The sequence below is a fragment of the Pipra filicauda genome, unplaced genomic scaffold, assembly GCF_003945595.2.
Source record: "Pipra filicauda isolate LSUMZ 115617 unplaced genomic scaffold, ASM394559v2 scaffold78_size3787270_pilon, whole genome shotgun sequence".
NCBI classification, from domain to species: domain Eukaryota; kingdom Metazoa; phylum Chordata; class Aves; order Passeriformes; family Pipridae; genus Pipra; species Pipra filicauda.
In genome coordinates, this window is record NW_024104964.1 from 1,183,027 (window position 1) to 1,202,514 (window position 19,488).

Consider the following 19,488-nt stretch of genomic DNA (forward strand, 5'->3'; position numbering starts at 1 on the left):
TGTCTGCTGTTGCAAAGGCTGTGTGACCAGGGAGGTTGGGGAGTGCACAGGGTGTGCTCCACACCTGGGGTTCTTTGCCACTGATAGTACTGGATTAATGATGACAACTCAAATAGGGTGTTTTGTCTTAAGGTTCATAGGCCTCGTGCTTACTCAGGAAAGCTTTGAATTTTCTATTTGGAGTAGTTCTGACCTTAACTCTGAAACTGGGGTCGTTTCCTTCTCTTAGTGAAATGCAAAGACATTATTTAAAGCTGACAGAAAGGTGGTCATGGGCAGTGGCCTTGTGGTGGTCCTGAAGATGAAAATAGCTAGACCTCCAGATCAGTGACTGATCACTGACACACAGTCCTGTTTTCTAATTGCTGGCTAATTGTAAAATAGGGTACAGCAAACCAAGGAAGAAAAAATTGTTTTTTGTTTTTTTCTTGACAAAGGCCACGTCTGTTCTTTAATTCTGTCCGTGAGGATCTTTGGGAGTGGTACAGTGACCCATTGTCACTGTACTGCACCATTGTCCAGCCCAAATCAGATGCTATCTTTGTCTGGTGGAGTGGGGAGGCCACAGTGACACTTTGCTTTCTTTCATTGTTTAATTGTTACTTATTATTCTTAAGAGAGCAACTAAACCAACTTTCTAGCGATGACTGACACACTGTTGCTGTTTGACAGAAAATGCTGTTTTATATCAGAACTATAAGGAAAAGGCTCTGGACATAGATTCTGATGAAGAGTCTGAGCCCCGAGAGCAGAAATCGGATGACAAGGTTGTTTTTCACTACAAGCCCCTGAGGTCGACGTGGAGCCAGCTCTCTGTGGTGAGTGTGTGATCCTGCTGTGGCCAGAGACGGAGCTCAGGGTGGGCTCAAGCAAAGGCTTCTTACTTGCTGCTGCAGTTTTTGGCTGAAGTTCTTCATCTTCCTTTTCATTTCATAAGAACAACACGGGAGTCCTGACCAATTACTGGTCTTTGTTTCACATAGAAAGCAGTGAAACCAAGAGAGTTCATTTTGGGGCCCTGTATTTGGCTAAGACACAACTTCACCAATTCGTTAAAAAAAGGGTTTGTGTGAGTTCACTATCAGGGTGAATTAGACTGAAGAAAAGTTAGTTACGAACAAGCTGCTGCTGAATTGTTCTAAATCACTCCACACCAGCTCTTAAGTTGACTCGAGTGCAGATGTTTAATGGAAACCATTCTGAAAAGCAGGGTGTTGAGCTGGTGGTGCTCTGCTGTCCCAGCACAGGCTGGGAAGCATCTGCAGGGGCTTTGGCTTAATGGCATTATTAAACAAAGTAAATTCAGCTGGTTTAATCAGTACTGCAATCTTGCTGCCTTCCCTGCTGATAAACTGACAAATTACTGAGAACAGTTGATATTTTTACAGGTTTTTGCCCTACACATGATTTTGAGACTAAAGAAATTGTAAAAATTCTGTGTTTCTGGGGTTAATTTTATCCTTTGATCGTTTCTGTGGCTTCTGGAGGGATGTCCCTAAAATGAAGGCTTTGGGGTTGTTTTTTGGTTTTTGTTTATGCAACTTGTAGAATGTTGCCAATCCTCATCTCTGCCATTAGAGAGATGATACCATGACATGATCACCTTGGAGTGTTGGGGTTGCTGGCTGTCCATGTCTGTGCACGTTCCAGTAAATGAGTGATCAAGCCTCAGGGAGATCCTCTATGGGTCTTTAGATGGCCTGATTAGCAGAGCTGTCTTACACATGCTGGTGACCTTTTCAAGGGTAAGATATTGAAATATGAATCCCCCTGATTCGATGATTATAAAGAAGGCAAGACGATGTGGTTTTGAAAAGATTTGCTCTAAATTTTTTTTCAACAAATCAAATACTTTAAATATAGTTCATTTGCTCAGTGTTGCAAAAAAGTTAGGGTATAATGAAGGCAAATTGTTTTTTCTGCCTTCTGGGCAAACTAGCAGTTAAATGTTCACCAGCTGAGGTATTTTGGAAGAATGCTATTCAGTAATAATAATAATGATAATTTCAAATACTAATTTGTTGTGAGACAAAAATAGCACAGAGACCATCTCAGGAAGGGAACTGTCCCATTCTTCAGTTACAGAAACCAACTTGTTCTGTGCTGTTCGAGCGCAGCAACTTGTGCACTGTCTGTACTTGCTTTACAAGGTTGGAAATGGGGAGTAGGAGGGAAAAGGTGGTGCATGGAGAAACCAAAATCTGGCAATCTGAGTCTCACAGTGACTGTGGTTGTAACTCTGGAAAAATTACATGCTGTCAATGGGTATTAAAAAGTGAAAAAGTGAGTCTGGAGTTGTAGCAGGAAGTCAGCTGGAAAATGTCAGTCCTGGGTTTCAGCATATGTTAGGGAAGGAGGAGAATAATGTTTCTGGTGTTTGTTAGCAGTGCCTGTGCTGGGAGACGGAGGGGAGATGGCAGAGGGAACCCCTCTCTCTGCAGGAGGTTTCTTTGACCAGGCTCTGTTTGAGGACTAGTGAACTTCAGGCATGGAGCTGTCAAATTCTTTATGATAATAGTAATAAAAAGGGTGTTTCTGCCTTCCTGCAGTGTACACACACATGTGAAACTGAGATTGATCTTGGTTGTGATTGTTTTCTCCTTGATTTGAAAAGCTGCTGTGAGTTGCTTTACAGAAGCACACTCTGTCCTGTTCATGGCTGCTGCTTCTCTGTGCTTTGGCTGCCAGGGATCTGCCTGGTTTGACTGTCAGGGATCTTCAGGGCTCATCTCTCCTCTCATGAGGGGCTCTCCTTTCTCTCCCTGTACCAAAGGGCTTGTCTTCAATTTGCTTTATGGTGCAGCCACTTTCTGTATTTCTCAAAGAAATATTTCCAGTGACGTTCCCTCCCTTCACCACCTCCTTATTTTGAGGGAACTTCTTGTTCCTAACCAGAGTTCACCTGTTATCCTTTCATGCTTTCCTCTTCATCTCCGTGGTTGAATCAGTCATAACTGAGTTGCTGAGGAAAAGCCAGTCCAACGTGATGACACACAGCATTAGTAGCTGTGCTGGTGGGCCTCTTCCAGTCCTTCTGGTCATGTTCTTACCTTAAGCCTTTTGTTTGCATAGTGTCACAAATGTGATTTTTTTTTTAAGGCTATTTCAATTAAAACATTTGGGACACTTCAAAATTAGGAATTGAAGTTTCTTTCACAGAAATGCCTGAAATAGTCTCCATGTCTGGGCCTCTGTCTCTTTGGAAGTGTTGCTGCTGACTGGGAGTGTGAGGTTGGGCCGTTTGCTCACGGGATGAGCTCATGTGTACTTTGTGTGCTCACACCTGCGTGTGACAGACGGTGGGCACGGGGCACAGCTGCCCTTGGGAACATGAGTTCACTTGGGTGCCCGTGGAGCTCCCTGGGCCTGAGCAGTGTGTGTGTCAGCAGGGAGCACCTGTGGGATGTGTTCCCAGGTATTTCCTGTGTTGGCGTACTTTTAGAAAAGTCTTCCACTGCATCCAGAAGAAGGTGGTGGTGTACCTGCCAGTGCCAGTGCACTTCCTGGGGAGGGCTCTGAAACTTTCAGGTTGCTGATTGAAAGGTACTTTAATGTTTAATAGACAGGCATTTAATTAGTTCTTGCTCGGTATCCAGGAGTGTCTGCTTGTGGTGCCGTGGGAATCTGTGACTTGTGTTCCAAAGAACAACTGCTTCAGCACTGGAATGTTGATATTATTTTCATAAGCACTCACCTGTGAGTCTCTGCTTTGGTGCGCATGCAAAAAAGTGTGGCACCTCTTACCCTGCTCCTCCTTTATTCCTGAGCCTGCTGTCCAGCTGTGCTGGGCTTGCTGGGCAGGAATAAAGTGAGGAATAATATTATCCTTTAAAATTCCAGGGAACAGGTGGAGTAAGGAGAGAAAGCTGTTGCTGATAGAACATTAGGAGCTTTTGGAGAAGACTGAGGGAAGTGGGAGGAGGGAAGTGCATGTGAGGTCTCATGGCCGTGGCTTGTCTCTGTGTTCCACGTGTGTGGTGCTGTGGCTCTTTGCCTTCCCTGGTGTCCCTCCTAATTTGGGGTCCTGGCTTTAACACTCTGGGAATTGCAGGAAGCCAGGCCATCCTTGGTGCTTTGCTTTCTGGGTTTTTGGATTTTCGTTTTTTAATGTTCTCCTGTTAAATGACACAATGTGTGTGATTTGCACCAGGAAAGAATAAACCTGAGGGATTCCACTGTGCCTGCTTTCGTGGCAGTGCTCCTGGGTTTGTGTCTTGGGATAGTTTCTACTGAAATCATACAATTCTTTCAATAAGTCAAATACAGACACTGTTTTGATTTCTGCTGGTTCATTGCTGTCCCTGGAGTGGACTGATTATTTAGCTGCAATGTTTTGATAATCCTGTATTATTTTTTTAAAATCACATTTTTCCCCAAGAGATTTTAAAAATAGCACTTTATTTCTTTTGCAGGTGAAGAAGAATGGATTGTCAGAAACCATCAGCCAGGAGGAGAGGAAGAGGCAGGAGGTATCTCAGTAACCTGTGCTTGGGGCTGGTTGCTTGGGGCTGCACTGCTCACCTGCTTCAGTGCTCTGTTGACAAGGAGATAAGTTCATTGCTCGGCTTCCTGCCCTGGAGTGAAGTGTCCCCAGTTCCCAGGGAGAGTAAATACACAAACCCTGTCTGTTGTTGAGGTGCTGTGTCCCTGCCAGGGGGGTCCAGCCTGGCAGTGGCACAGTCACTGCTGTGCCAGGGAAGGTGTGACATTGACCCCGAGATCACAGAGGGAGGAGGTGGCACATGAATTTTTAAAGGCAATGAGGAACAAAGAGCAGCTTTTACAAAGGCCCTGAGTTGTAACTAACCCTGCTGGACATGAGAGCACTGTATCCCTGCTGTGAGCTCTGCCCCTGTCCCCTGACAGAGCCGGTGCCTCCCTGGCAGCGCCGCCACCGATGCACTGACCTGTTCTCTCTCTGTCTCCTTCCCCTTTGCTCCTTTTGTCCTCTTGGTCCACTTTCCTCTTCCCCTGTGCTCCCTGTGTCCACTTTATCTGCTTTACCCTCCTTCCTCACCTACAGGGGCTATTTCAAAGGGGATGAGAGGTGTTGAAAGCATAGCCTGGCCTAGCCAAGTGTATTCCTGCAGCTCCTGAGGTATGTCCGGCAGCAGGGAAAAAACAAGGTGTTTTCAGTAGAAACACTGTAGCATTGGTACCTGCCCTGGTAATCTGTCCCAGTGTCCTCATTTCAATTCAGGATATACCTCAGCCTCCTCCTGCTGGGAAGCTTTTGAGACACGAGGCACTGGTTTCAGTCATACCCTTCAGGAACCTTTAGTCTGGGTTTCCTGAAGCCATACTTGCAGCCCAATCATACTTGCATCTTTTCAAAGAGAACAAGTTCTTTGGATGCCTCTTACATGTAAAGTCTTTAATGTTACCAGAAATGTTTTCAAGCCTGAGGGTTTTTTATTTGAATATTAGAGGCCCATTCTTTCAGAGGGAGCCTAAATAAATATTCTTAAACTGTAGTTGCATTACGAGGTTGTGCTGCAGCTGTATTTCTTTTAAACTGCCTTTTATTAACTATTCTTTATCTAGTCTTTAAACTGCTTTTTAGAACCTATTAGATTATTTTGTAATTATACCATAATACATTGTCACTGCAGAAAAATATATTTGTTTTTTTTCTGCCTTGATTAATGTCCATGTCCTGTGTTCATACACATCCCACTTTTCAGAACCCATTAGTGAGATGGGTCTGTGCATCTTTTGGCTAAAGAAAATATGTCATAGGTTGGAACTAAAATTATTTTCAGCACATCTTCTTTCCTTGCAAACTGAAACTCTGTGTGTGTGTGTGTACAAAGTGCAGTGTGCCCCTGGCCTCTTGAGAGTTCCTGTCCATTGGGGTGGACATCTGCTGACCTTGATATCATGGAATGAACCACAGCCTGGCTGCAAGTGGCATTCAGGAACTCTGCATCACCTGGAGCTGCCACCCAGCCCCTGGGTGTGCTGGGGTTCCTGTGTGTCACTCAGGATTGGTTCTTAAGCCTTCTTTATTTTTTATTCTCCAGAATGTGTTTGGGTCATGGTGAGATGATACTCCCTTCCTTACACTTTAGAAGCAAAGTGTCTTTCTTTGTCCCATTTATTTAATTTATTGTTACCAAACTGGGAAGAAGCCCATGAGGGACCTCAGCCTCGTGCCTCCAACCTCACCCCTGTGCTATTGTGTTTGGGTATTTCTCCTTTGGTTTTAGAGGAGTTAGTAGCAGATAAGTAATGAAATAGTAGATGCAAGTATCAACATTGGTTATATTGAGAACTAAAAAGTTCTATTACCCATGTACCTTCAGACAACTATAAATGTCTGAGAGCTGAATAGGTTTTTACATCAGAGATGAAAAGTTCCAGTGGAACAAGTGTATGGCTTTCAAAGTCAGAGGGTCCATCACCGGTTTGCTTTGTGTGCCAGCTGGTGGGAGGACCAGTGGGCTCTCATGGAGTGCAGGGTGATGGGTCAGAGGGGTCAGGGACCCCTGGAGCTGTGCCTGTCCCGTGTCTGATCACTGCCCACCCAGGGGACACCGGCTGCCACCCCTGTCCTGGCCCCTCCTGTGCCTGATCCTGGTGCTGGAGGGACCCAGAGTGTCAGTGCTGACCCAGCTCTGGGTCCAGGCTCCTCTCCTGCAGGGCTTGGCCTGTGCCCCAGGGACAGTCAGGAACTGAGCAGCTGCTGGTCAGGAAGAGCAAAGGCAAACAGGGCCTGGCCAGCAGTCTTGGGACTGATGGGAACCTTCCAGACAGACCACAGGAATGGATGTGTTCAAAACCAAACCCCAAAAAACAAACACCAAAAACCCCCAAACCCACCTCTCAGGAGTATGAGTGGGGAGTGGTCGCACTTGGTCTGGAGTTGTCTTCAAACCCTCTGTTTGCAGTTGCATTGAAAACTCTGAATATGGACTTCTTAAAAAAGTCCTTTTTTCTAGTGTTAAATCACTTATTTCAAAGTAAGTGATGCAACTATCATAGAAGTGAATATTTTTGTCATAATCTGTAGTTTACGTGCAAAAACTTTGCTTTGCACCCCTCCTCAACATTTCTTTTCTTTTAATTAAAAAAAACCCAGTCACTAATAAGTCTTTTCTTTCCCCCCTCTACTTTGCAGGCAATATTTGAAGTGATCTCTTCTGAGCATTCTTACTTGCTGAGCTTGGAGATTCTGATCCGGATGTTTAAAAATTCCAGGGAACTGAGCCTCACAATGACCAAAACAGAGAGCCACCACCTCTTCTCCAACATCACGGATGTTTACGAAGCAAGCAAAAAGTAAGTGCAGCATTTCTGCATTTAAAAGAATTATACAGCTTTAACATAGAAGCAAGTTTCTTGTTGGAAGCTGAAGTGACCATTTTACTGGTGACCATTTCTTCCCAAACTCGTGAAGCCTGGGGAAGGCACTGGGTGCTCTCAGCTGTCTCTCTGGACAGCTTTGCGTGGGTCTCTCTACCTGTGGAACACAGAAGTGTTGGCCTTCTTTCACAGGGGGGCTCAGGGTTCAATAAGGAATCTGAATATTTTCTTTGTGCCCTCTTCTTTTGTCTCCTGTGTAGAAGTTGTCCTTCTAGTAGAAACTGTGATGTTGATATCTGAATTCTTTAGCATTAAACCCTCACGTACCTTTGTGGAACTTGTGAAGTTTCATGTTCCCAGTTGTGGTAAAGTCCTTTTTAGCATTTTCTCTGAAGCCCCATAAAGTCTGTGGAATTTGGCATCTGCTGGGCAGCAATTTGACTTCCTCTTCTGAAGGTTTTGGAGTACCAAGGTTTTGTTCCATGGATGTACCTGGGAGAGAGGCCGATGTGTTGTGCCAAGTGCAAACCCAGTGTAGGAGCTATAGGACAGGATTTGGATTTGGTTGGGGTGCTTTCCCTTTTCCCTGTTCCCTTTTCTCTCTCTCTCTCGTAGCTGAGGTCTTTTGCCAGGAATTGGGTGTTGTGTGACCCCTCAGCCACCTCAGGAGTGGGTTGTACCCCAGCAGTGGTGTCAGGGAATGCAGATTATCAAAGTCTGTATTTTCAAGGAAACGTACTTTTTAAAGGCTTCTCCTTACATGAAGTGTTTTTTGTAAAAGTAGAGTATGATGGGGGTGGGGAGAGCAATATTTTTAGGGGAACTCTTAAAACCCTTTTGATTAATGGTCTTCAAAGGAAGTGGGAGGGGGAGAGAAAAAAAAAAAGGAAAGCATGGAAAAATACCCCACTAGCCTAGAATTATAATCTCATTCTTTCTTGTCTGTAAAGCCCAATGGTTTAAGAGCTTGGCTTTTTTTATAACTTGGAGTAAAAACAGAAGTCATAACTCCTTTTTACACTTAAATGAAAACATATTTTCTTTCCTGAATTATGCAATACTGTTAAACTGTAACAAAACTTTGTGCTGGCTTTGACCAACATCATTTGTGTGAATAATGGAAGTGATTTTAAACCAGAAACCTCTTTCTTGGTGTCTTTGAACTGTCTCTTTCTATTTTCAAGGTCTTTCAAGGCAGCAAAATCTATGCTTTTGTTATAAAAGTGAGCATCTGTCCCATTCTGCTGTATTTTAAGCAGCCTTTACTTAAAACCATAAAACCTGAGTATGGGTGTAGTTACCAGTGGGTTTGGTTGCTCAGGCAAAAGTTGAGCTGAAGAATTTGAGCTGATAAAAATACTTTATAAAAGTACTTTAGTCAAAATTGCTAAAAGCTTCTATCTAGGAACTTTGCCTTGGAACATGTTTAGTGGAGACTGTCCAGAAACACCAGGATAGGCCTCTGGTGCATGACAGGGCCATTCCTGGGGGAACAAAGCTGCCTTTGTTGGAAGCAGAATGCAGACAGCAGTCCTCCCTGCTCCTGGGAGCTCACTGGAATGTCTCTGACAGAGAGAGTGGAGCTGAATAATTTGGGCAGCACTCACTGGGTGTGCTTGTGGAAACCTCTTGGAAGGTGCTTCGGAGAGCTTCAATCTTTCATTGTGTATCTGCCTGTGTGTGAGATCTGGGAGTTCAGAGGTGCTGGAGCTGAACTCCCACAGATCCAGGGGAGCTCTTGGACTGGGCTGTGGGGATGCCTTGGGACAACTCTGTGAGGAATGGGCTGAGCACTGAGAAATCAGTGTGGGGATGTGGGGCAAGAGAGGTCACAGCTCCCCAGGAGCCTCCCTGGGGAAAGAGCAGCCACAGGGAAATTGGGGAAATGTCTTGAGGAACAGTTGGTCTGACAGGTTAAATCACCAGGCTCCTAAGAGAAAGGAAAGCTTTAGCATTTGTGCCTCTGCCACCAGACCAACAAAAGGCAAAAAACTTCTGTGGTCTCAGATGTGCTTTGGCAGAAAAAGTCAGTAACAAAAGGATCTGGACAGGTTCTAACTGTAAACTCTGTCTTGATTTCTTTAGTGTGTGTTTGTGAGGGAGGTTTACAGCTTGTCTGAGTATCCTAATTTAATTTTAAATGTGTGAATATATGTTAGGAACCAGGTAAGCTTCCTCACAGCACTTTTTTTGTAAATTAGATTAACATATCACCTCTTTCCCACATACTTTATATGATAGAGATTCATTGCAGTCCTTGTGATCATTTGAGTGTATGTGTTGAATCAGTTAACAAGCATTAAAAACATTACTTTTAGAGAAAGCAGAGTTCTGTTGCTCAGTTTCTTTGACAGATTGCAAAAAAACACCCCAAAACCTGCATATAATACAAAAAGGAAAAATATGGTGAGTAGAGCCTGTGAGTCCAAAATACCTTTTCCCCCCCCCCCTTTAAATTTTAGGTGCCCACAGAACACATTTATGGATTTGCATCATGCTGATGACTTGGGACAGTGCATTTATCCTGCTGTTTCCTTTGATTCCTTCCTCTCTGGGTTGTTCTGACACCTGCACTTGTTGCTGAACTCTGTGGCTTTAACTTGTAGGAGTTGTGTGTGCAGAGGGTTCTCCTGGCAGCTGGAATAGCTCTGGTTGCCCTGCACTGTTCCCTTGGGGTGCTGAACAGCAGCTTTACAAGGATGTGTAGTTGGGACTTGCATTCCTGGCCCAGGGATTGTTGTTTATAATTTGGTTTCTTTGTTGGAGACAGGATTAGATACATGACTCCAGTGCTCAGGAACAGCAGATCTGACCAGGATTGCTCTGCCCTCAGCTCATCTCAGCTGTGTGACTGTAGCTGTGCATTTTAGTTGATTTTTAATTGCAGTTGCTGAAGCTTGGCAATATTATCAGTGTTTGTCAGATGAAGGGTGGTTCAATTGCTATTTTAAATTTACAAAACCAGTATTCTGGAACAGTGACCATTAGAGTCTTTTTTGGTTTGCTTCTCTCTCAGGAATTCTAGGAACTTTTTCTTGCCTATCTGCTCTTCATCTGCACAGTGTCCTCTCAGTGTCTCTGTGTGTTACTGCTGCCAGAATTATCCTGACAAATTAATTGTCTCTGTGTCCCTCTCTGACTCCAAAGCTCTGTACTGTCACTGATCTTCCTGTGCAGAGGCAGCACACAAGGTCTGTGACTGTGTCCCAGATTCCTGGGAGGAGACTCACTGTCAGGTCCCCTCAGAACTTTTCCTCTTCTCACTGGATTGCTTTTCAAAACTCTCCTGTCAGTCCTTGCTCTAGTTCCAGTTCAGTCCTTTGTGTTCAGTTTCTTTTTTATGTCTATTATTAGGTATTTTTGGAGATAATTCTTCTTCTTTCTCTATCTCAGGCCCTCAGCCCATGAACTGCCACTTCTCCCTCTAATTGCCTTGCAAGGGCTGGTTTTAACATTAACAGGATAGCTAGTTTTTTAAAAATAAAAACACCCAAACCCCAGAGTTTCCCTCAGTGGTGACTTAAGATGGTTTCTGTTACCCAGCAACAGATAGTTTTGGCATCAGCTAAACCCAGTTTATTTTGAGCTGAACCATTGCCAGAGCAGCTCCGGTGTCCTCAGGTGTGGGCCCACAGTGATGCTGGGGACTGACCTGGAGAGGAGGGGCAGGGACAGGAGCTGTGGGAGCTCCGTGGCCAGAACTATGGTGTGGAGCTGCCAGCTATTTGTACTGAAACCCATTCCTGTATGATGGAAACATATTCTCTGTTTAAAGAAGAAAACAAAGAAATCATCCCAGGGCAGCATTTGCAGCTGATTTCTTGCAGCCTGTGGCTCTTCTGTGGCCCACCCTCTGCACAGAGTGATTTATGTGAATACTTGTGCTTGAGGACAGTAGAACAAAAGTACTTAAAACCTGTAAAGCCTTCCAGCTGTAACCCAAACTGTGTTTGTCCTGTAGGTCCCTTCCTGCAGAGCACTGGGGTCACAATCTCTGGGACTGCCCACACAGACCTTCTGAAGCCACTGGGCTTTGCTGGTGGGGCTTGCAGAGCTGTTGTGGGAGCAGCTTAGGGATCTCTCACCAGTATTTAGATTTACTGTTGCTGCAGGAAGCACAAAATAGACTAACTGTGTTTATCTGGGTGTTCCTTTGGCAGTAAAGTGGGTGGAGGTTCAGCAGTTCCTGGGACTCACATCTCAGCTTTCCTTGGGCAGAGCCTGATGCAGAGGGAAGCAGCAGCTTCTCTTGACTGGGGCTGAGCGAGATCAGTGTGGTTTGAGATCTGCCACTGCCCTTCTTGCACAACAAATGTGCAGCTTTGAGAAGGCACCAAGGTGTTGGTAAGCCTGGAAAGCTCTGTGTTCAGCCAGGCTGTCAGGGGGAGGATGGCTGTGTGTCCCCCTGGCTCCTCTCAGGGACTCTGGGCTCAGTGTGCTGTGTTTAAATGAGATTTCAAAGCTGCAGTTCCTGAGCTGGAGGCTGTCCCTGCACACACAGGAGCTGGGCTCAGGCCTGCCCGTTGCTCTGGGAGCAGTGAAGTGGGTCTGTGGGGTTTGTACCAGGGGAATGTCCCCTGCCAGGGTGGGATGTGCTGCTCTTATGGATGTGGCTGTGTCAGTAGGAACATCATGGATACAGACGTTTATTTGAACGTTTTAGAGGAGAAGCAGCTTTGTGTGCAGCAGAGTCAAACCCTGTGGCTCTCTCCCTGGTTTTAGGCCTGTGTGATGTTTTGCTGCCCTGGATGATGGCTGCAGATGGGCAGGGAAGGGGCTGCAGAGTCCAGGGTGGCACAGGAAGAATCCAGCAGCACTGGGGGCTGTGTCCTGCCCTTGGCTGTCCCGTGACAGGCACTGCTGCTCCCTCTGCTGAAAGCACCTCCCGGGGCCGTCCAACCTGCCCTCTGGCCTTGCCCTTGTCTGGAGCTTCAGTGGGGGCACCTTGGTGGGGAGATGAGCCTGGCAGTGTTTGTGGTGTGGCACAGCCTGGGGGGTGCCCAGGGCAGCACCCGCTGGCTCTGAGGGCTGGGGGCAGGAGCCTGGGGGGAATTTGTCATTGGAAATGAAAATAAATTCCACGCTTTCCCTGCAGAGTTTGCTGGGCACTCTAAGTCGCTGCTGTTTCTAGCTGAGGTGGAGATTTTCCTCCCAAGGCAAAGCAATGCTTAATTGATGTTTTTATATGATTCATATTCTTATATGAGCAACAATGGATTAGTTCTGTTGTGTTACAGCAGCACCAGTGTTTGCTGGGACTGAGGGATTGCAGGTGCCAGCCCAGGTTTGGAGAGTTTGATGGGCATTGCCCAGTAAAAGGTGTTTTATGGGCTGCTGGCTGTGTGGGGTTTGGTGTAATATTTATGTGGGTAGATACAGGTTGGTTTCCATTATTTAGGTTTTTGTAAAAGCTCTGATTATGATTCAGCATAAAAATTCTATGGAAAAAAGGATGGATTTTTTCACATTTTTACTATTTTAAATCCCCCTCCCCTTCCCCAAATAACCAGAGTGATGCAGATGTTCAGCTTCTGTTCCTGGTGAGAAGATTCACATTTGGAGAGTCTAATCAGAAATCTTTATTACTTTTATCTGAAGTTATCTGAAATTGGCAATTGTTATTCCAGTTCCCTTATCTCTGGGAGGAGGAAGGTGAATTGTGCTCTCTGCCACTGCAGTGGATTGTTTCTGTTCCTGGGTGGCCATGTGGCAGCAGCAGCACTCGAGCTGAGTCTGCAGGACAGTCTGCCTTGTGTCAGACACTAGGCCTGATAACCTCACAAACTGAGCAACAATTCTTAATCCAGTGCAGCCTAATTTTGGAATATGCAGATGGTAGGATCCAGTATTTGTGGGAATGTAAGTCCTGCTCAGTTATCCAGGGGTGAAGGGAGAGTAAATGTTGAGGAGAAACATTGGCCAGAACGGCCCCTGGGCTGTGCTGGAGCAGAACTCTGTGGTGGGACTTTGGCAGTTGGGCACGAGCTGTTGGGGCCCTGCAAAGGTGGGTTGTGGGGAACTGGGGCTGCTCCTGGAGCGCTGTGGGTCTGTGACTGTACACCCCAATTAACACTCCAATTAACACCCCAATTAACACCCCAATTAACGGGAGTCCTGGAGGAGCTGGGGGCTGTCGGTCCTGGATAAAGCAGTGCCAGTGAGGAGGAATGAACAGTCTGAGGGAATTGCCTGAGCAAGTGTCAGGAAGTTGTTCCTGGGGGTCATTCCAGGAGCTGATCTGCTCGGAGACACGGGAAGAGCCTTTACAGGAGCCACCAGAGCTGTGAGGAGGAAACTTGTCACACAGGGCAGAGCCAGCACTGCCAGAGCTCCGGTGTCTCTGGAGCTTGTGCTGGACACAAACAAACAGGGAATGAGCTAAACCTGCAGTCCTGGATTTGGCCCTCAGCCTTTAGGGGAGGGGCTGGAGTGGTACAGATTGGACGTTTCTTTTAAACAACATAAGGGCAAGATGAGGGAAATCAAATTCTGTCCTGTGATGCTGTTTGACTTCCACTTAATTGGATGTAACTTCAACCTGAAAAGTTCTGGAATTAACAGAAACAGATTCTTTAAATAAATCCTTCTGGTATTCAGCAAAAAAAGCATCACACAGCACAGCTAATTCCTATTTGGTTAAATTGAATTTAATCACTCCATCCCTTGGTCCTGAGATGTGACAGATGATGTCCTAAATTTATAAGTGAAAGGGTTTATGATGTGTCTGATTCACTGAATGTATCTAGGAATTAGCAGATTGGATGTGAAAAACCACAACCTTTGATTCAAACTTCAGTGCATGATTTCCTTGTAGTACATTTTGGGGGGATGGACTTGGGGGTGCTGCTTCTCTCTGCCCCTCTATTCCATTTTTTCTTTATCCCAGATTTTTACCAATCTTACAGTAACTGTGTCTGATGTCATTGATGAAGCACCAGATAAATTCTAAAAGTGGAAGTTGTGGCCCAGCAGGGTCCAACACCTTGTCAGGGTGCCATAACCCAGCAGGAAACTCTGCATTTCCTCATTTCCTGAGCACAGTAAATTGGCAGCAGTGGGAGGTGTTCCCAGCTGTAAATATGTCTGAGCAGAGTGAGGAATCCCAGTTCCTGGTGGGCAGGGGTGGGAATCTGTTGTGGTTCATGAGAAATTGCAGACTCTGTGACTTGGAGACTCTCTTTTATTTCATTTTTTGTTTTTTTACCTTCTTGGACCCCAGTGACACTTGAGGCAGCTCTTCCCTTCAGTGTGTGTCCCTGGAGCTCTGGGAGCAGTGAGTGGGATGTCCTGACACTCAGCCCAAATCCACAGCACAGCAGAGTCAGTGACAACTTGGAATGTGTTGTGCTTTGAGAGGATGGGGGGGCAGAGGGTGTGGGGACTCTGCCCTTCAGAGGTGACAAGGCTGTTAAAGAGCACTGCTGAGAGGGGAAGGGAAGGGGGAAGCTGTAGTAGGGCAGGTGGTGCCTCTTTGTGGTACCCTGTTTTCCACGAAATGCCAACACAAACATCAGCCAGTGCATGTGCAGTTACTGTGTCCAAACTTAACAAAACCAAACAAAATCCAAAATGGGACAAAATCCCCTGGATTGTCCTGACTCTGTGACTGACCCAGTGGGAGCCTGGCAACCACTCAGTGCAGCAGCTGCCTCTGGAAAATACCTTAACTTAGTTAACCCCTGTTCCTACACACGTGGGTGATCAGCTGCTGTTCATCCTGTTCTCCTCCTCTCACAGGTTTGAGGTGTGTTTGCAAAACAGACTCTGGAGAACATCAGTGGCACACTTGAAAAAAGGTGACAGATATGAAGAGCCACTGTTAGTGATGAGAAAATGGAATAAAGGGCTGAAATGAAATAAAACAGGTTTCAAAATATTTGAACTTGATGTAGGATCATGAGTTCCAAGTATTTTATTAATGTTTTCTCTACTATGTGAGAATTTTTAACAAGCTCATTGACTCCAGGGAGTTGAGGATTCTGGCAGTGAATCCTGATGTACAAAGGCTGTGGCCAGGGCTGGTGAGGTATTGTCAGCAGCTCTGCATGTGTGAGGATGGCACTAGTGTGCTGTGGGGGGAATTGTGGGGACCTGCAGAGCTGGTCTGTGTGAGCTCTTACTCCCCAAACAGGGAGAGGTTTCTAGCGAGTGTGGTGGAAATCAAGGCTCGTGCTGTGGGAAAGTTAAGAGTGCCAAAAGGAGTGGGAAGCTTCCAGAGGCCAAAGAGACTTCCATGTGGGACAACAAGCATGGTTAGGGGAGGAGCCAGCAGAGGATTTTGGGTTCTGTGCCCGTTTTCAGTGTTTCCAATCTGTGTTTGGTTCCAGGGGTGGGTTGGAGGATGTGAAACATGAGCATCGTGTCCCCCTCTGCCAACCATGGCTTTTGTCTTTGGCTCAGCAGTCACACAGACCTTGATTTCATTGAGCACTTCTGGTGTTGTACTGCCTTTAATTGCAAGAGGAAATGTGTTAATGTGTGTTTGAAGTAGTTTCATTTCTCTTCCAACCCCATTTCTGGAAATTCTGGTCTGACCAGCTCAGTGATGCTGTTTGGGTTCTGGCACTGGGAGAGTGGGAATTGCCTCTGCCAACACTGCTGCTGAGCTGCCAGGGGACACCAACCCCTGGATTTGTGTCCTGTCAGGATTTCCCTCGCTGCCCTGCCAAAGGAGGGATGATCTCACCCTGTCACCAACCGTTCCAGTTGTCATTAGTTTGTAAAGTCCCGGCTCGTGGCAGGTGAAGTGGGAAATGCCATGAGAGTAAGACGCTGTTTTCTTGTCAAAGTGAGGAACCCATTTCCTCTTCCCAGGTTCTTTGAAGAGCTGGAAGCGAGGCACCAGAACAACATCTTCATCGATGACATCAGTGACATCGTGGAGAAACACGCGGCCTCCTCCTTCGACCCCTACGTGAAGTACTGCACCAACGAGGTGTACCAGCAGCGCACCCTGCAGAGGCTGCTGTGAGCACCGGGGCTGGCACTGCACCACCACCTGTGCTGGGAGTGAGGGGGAGGCTCTGCAGTTGGGTGCAAAACCTGGGGCTCCCAGCATGTGCTGACAGGCTGAGCTGTCCCTGGGGACTCGCTGGGCTGCACAGCCCAACCCTGCCGTGGTCACAGGGGTTGGTTCCCTTTCCTGCATCGGTTCAGTGTCCCACGGGCTCCCCTGGGTCTGCCCTCACGGCCAGGGATGGCAGTGCCTGAGTCTGGTGTCAGTGCCGGGCTTAGGTGATCCAGCTCCTGCAAATCACATTTCCCTGGCAATGAAACCAGGATTTATTTGAGATCTGGCAACTTGCACAGTTATTTGGTAAAACACACCATTTAATCCTCTCCCTCTTTTCCCCCAGAGCCACAAATCCAGCGTTTAAGGAGGTGCTGTCCCGGATCGAGTCCCACGAGGATTGCAGGAATTTGCCCATGATCTCCTTCCTCATCCTTCCCATGCAGAGAGTCACTCGTCTCCCCTTACTGATGGATGTGAGAACAGCTATTCCTCTGTTTTTCCTTGATACATGTTCCTTCAGTGTTCACATGCTCTCGCACTCAATTCCTGGTTCGTTCCAGTCTCTCCATATCTTCCCCCTTGTGCCAGTCCAGGGCTGTATGTCCTGGGCTGTGGGTTATGGAGTCCTGCTCCATTTGTTTGCTGACTGTGACTGGTCCCTCCTGCTCCTGACCCCATTCACAAGTTAAAGATTTGGACATTCTAATAGGAAAATTGTACAGTAAAGGTCACAATAATTTTGAAACCAAGGAGGCTCCAGCACAGAAATTGTCTGTAGTGGAACTCCATTCCCGAAGGATGCACTCCATTCCCAAGGGCAGGGGAGCTGTGTGGGGGTGGCACTGAGCTGTCCCTCCCTGTGCAGCGACTGGGGAGCCCGGGAGTGTGATGGAAGTGCCAGGAGTGTTGGTGCCACAGTTCACACCAGGGCTCGGGGCAGTTCAGGTGAGGTGCCAGAACCAGAGGAGGAGCTGGAACACCCAACTGGGATCCAGGCTCGGAGTCCAACTCTGGTAGGAGCCAGAGACAGGACTGATGATTTGGTTCTGTAGGTTTGCAAATTGGACACTGATTAATTTGATCACCTGGGCAGTTTGTTCATGGACTCTGAGTTCTCTGTGGGCTGCAGTCTGTGCTGCTTGGTCCTCTGAAGTAACTGATGTTTTATTTCAGACCATTTGCCAGAAAACACCCAAGGATTCAGCAAAATATGAGAACTGCAAGCAGGCTCTAAAAGAAGTCAGCAAGGTACATTCTTAAGTGCTCACTGAAATTTTTCTCTGCAGAATTTTTCCTGCTTTGACTGTTTGCCTTCCTGAATCGCCCTCCAGGCCTTTGTCATTTCAGAAACCCACCAGAGAAGTGGCTGCTTTGGGGTTTTGTTGGTCACTTGAGAATTAATTTTCATGTTTATTGTTCACCTGTTTCATTGTGTAGTTGGACAAATGTATTGTGTTTTATGCCAGTTGTTCCAACAGAAAGCCCAGGGTGGACTGTGTGTATCAAAACCCCAGAACAGTGTCCTGACAGTAAAGAAAGTCTGAATCTTCTGAGCAGACTTAACTGAACCAGCTGCCCTGCTGTCAGTGCTTCAGAGCTGCTCTCCTCTAGTCAGGGTTTTCTGCCAGGAGTCAGTGGTGGGAGATGAGCAGGAGTCCAGTTTGCAGGCACAGACTGTACATTACAACAACAGTGACTTGGATAATAAATGTGGGTCCTTCCCTCTGAACTTGTGCAAGCAGATTATCCCTTGTTTTGTTTAATTGTTGGGAAATTCCAATTGATCTGCCTAATGTATTTATATTCTAAAAAAGACACCTCTTTAAAACAGAACGTGGGGGTATGAAAAGAAAACTGGGTTTTTTTACCTCCCAAGATCTCAGCATTTCAGGAGCTGTAGTGTATCATGGGCTGATGTGAGATGGGAAGTGCTGGGTGTTGTTTAGTGGAACAAAAAGCCACTTCTCTGCTTACTGGGGCTGGACATTACCTTGGCCCTTGAACATTCCTGTGCACTGTGAGGGAAAAGGGATGGGTTTTGTGCAATAATAATGCAGGTGGGAGGAGCACTGAGGCATAAAACCTCCACATTGCTGTATTTAAGAAGGGCCCCTGGGGATGGGTTTTACACCAGAATTACTGGTTATTACTTGGGAAAAGAGCCCAGACTGGTGCCACTGGTGCTGCTGGGTGTGTGTGTGGGAGCAGAGCGTGGCTGGAGCAGGGGAGGGCTGTGTGTGGAGCTGATCATTCCCCTGGAGCAGAGCACTGTGGCCCTGCTCAGCCAGAACCTGGGCTGGGCTCTGCACCACTGCCCCTGAATAACCAGTTCCCAGGGTCCTGGGGGCTGTGGGGGTCAGGGGGTCTCGGGGTCAGGGCCGGGTGTGGGGCCAGCCCTGGGCACCCGTGGACACCCTCTGGGGTGACCCAACCTGGAGTGTCACTGCTGGGGGGTTGTGCCTCCCTGGAAGTGCCTTTCCTGAGGGAACAGCAGTTGGTGCAATCCCTGAGCCCAACTCAGCCCTGTCTCGTTCCCAGCTGGTCCGTCTGTGCAACGAGGGCGCTCGGAAGATGGAGAGGACGGAGATGATGTACACCATTAACTCCCAGCTGGAATTCAAAATCAAGGTATGGGCAGGAGGATATTTCTGACCATTTCATTGACACAGGAAGCAGTGGAATTCTTACCATGTTGTCATATCCCACAGTGATTCTTGCAAAGAAACCATCTGATGTGTCAGGACAAAAATTAAAATTTTGGTCAAGTATTTTGATCATTTCTAGTAGAAGGTGACACTACAGCACAAGGGTTTTGAATATATACTGAAATAAGAGTATTCTTTGCTGTACAAACTAAGCTGCTGTGAAGGTTTTGGCATTAGGAGATGCTGCTCAGTGCTGAGGTGTTCTCATGTACCTGATGGGCAAGATGTCCTGGGAAAAAGCTTCCAGGCCAGGGAAGGATCCTGGGGATGTTTGTCCTTTCTCTTAAGGGTGGGACATCTCAGGTTTCTGTTAAAAAATCATCTCCAGTCAGTCTTTGTGGTAGGAATAACCAGCAGACCCAGTCATATATAGCAGGGGGTTTATTGGACATTGAAGATCTTTCTTCAAGTACATTTATTGTTTTCTATTCAATGTTTGCTGAAATCCCATTTCTGTCCTGAGTG

The 19,488-nt window shown here is 46.6% G+C and overlaps 1 protein-coding gene across 1 annotated transcript in view; it reads left to right on the plus strand.

Annotated features, from left to right (window-relative positions):
• ARHGEF26 (Rho guanine nucleotide exchange factor 26) overlaps positions 1-19,488 on the plus strand; it is a 32,588-nt gene that overhangs the window by 3,869 nt on the left and 9,231 nt on the right. Inside the window, exons 3-9 of the mRNA XM_027730787.2 lie at positions 673-818; positions 4,413-4,469; positions 7,121-7,281; positions 16,120-16,272; positions 16,662-16,791; positions 17,492-17,566; positions 18,857-18,946. Coding sequence (XP_027586588.2) covers positions 673-818; positions 4,413-4,469; positions 7,121-7,281; positions 16,120-16,272; positions 16,662-16,791; positions 17,492-17,566; positions 18,857-18,946 — 812 coding nt within the window. The remainder of the gene's footprint in view (positions 1-672; positions 819-4,412; positions 4,470-7,120; positions 7,282-16,119; positions 16,273-16,661; positions 16,792-17,491; positions 17,567-18,856; positions 18,947-19,488) is intronic.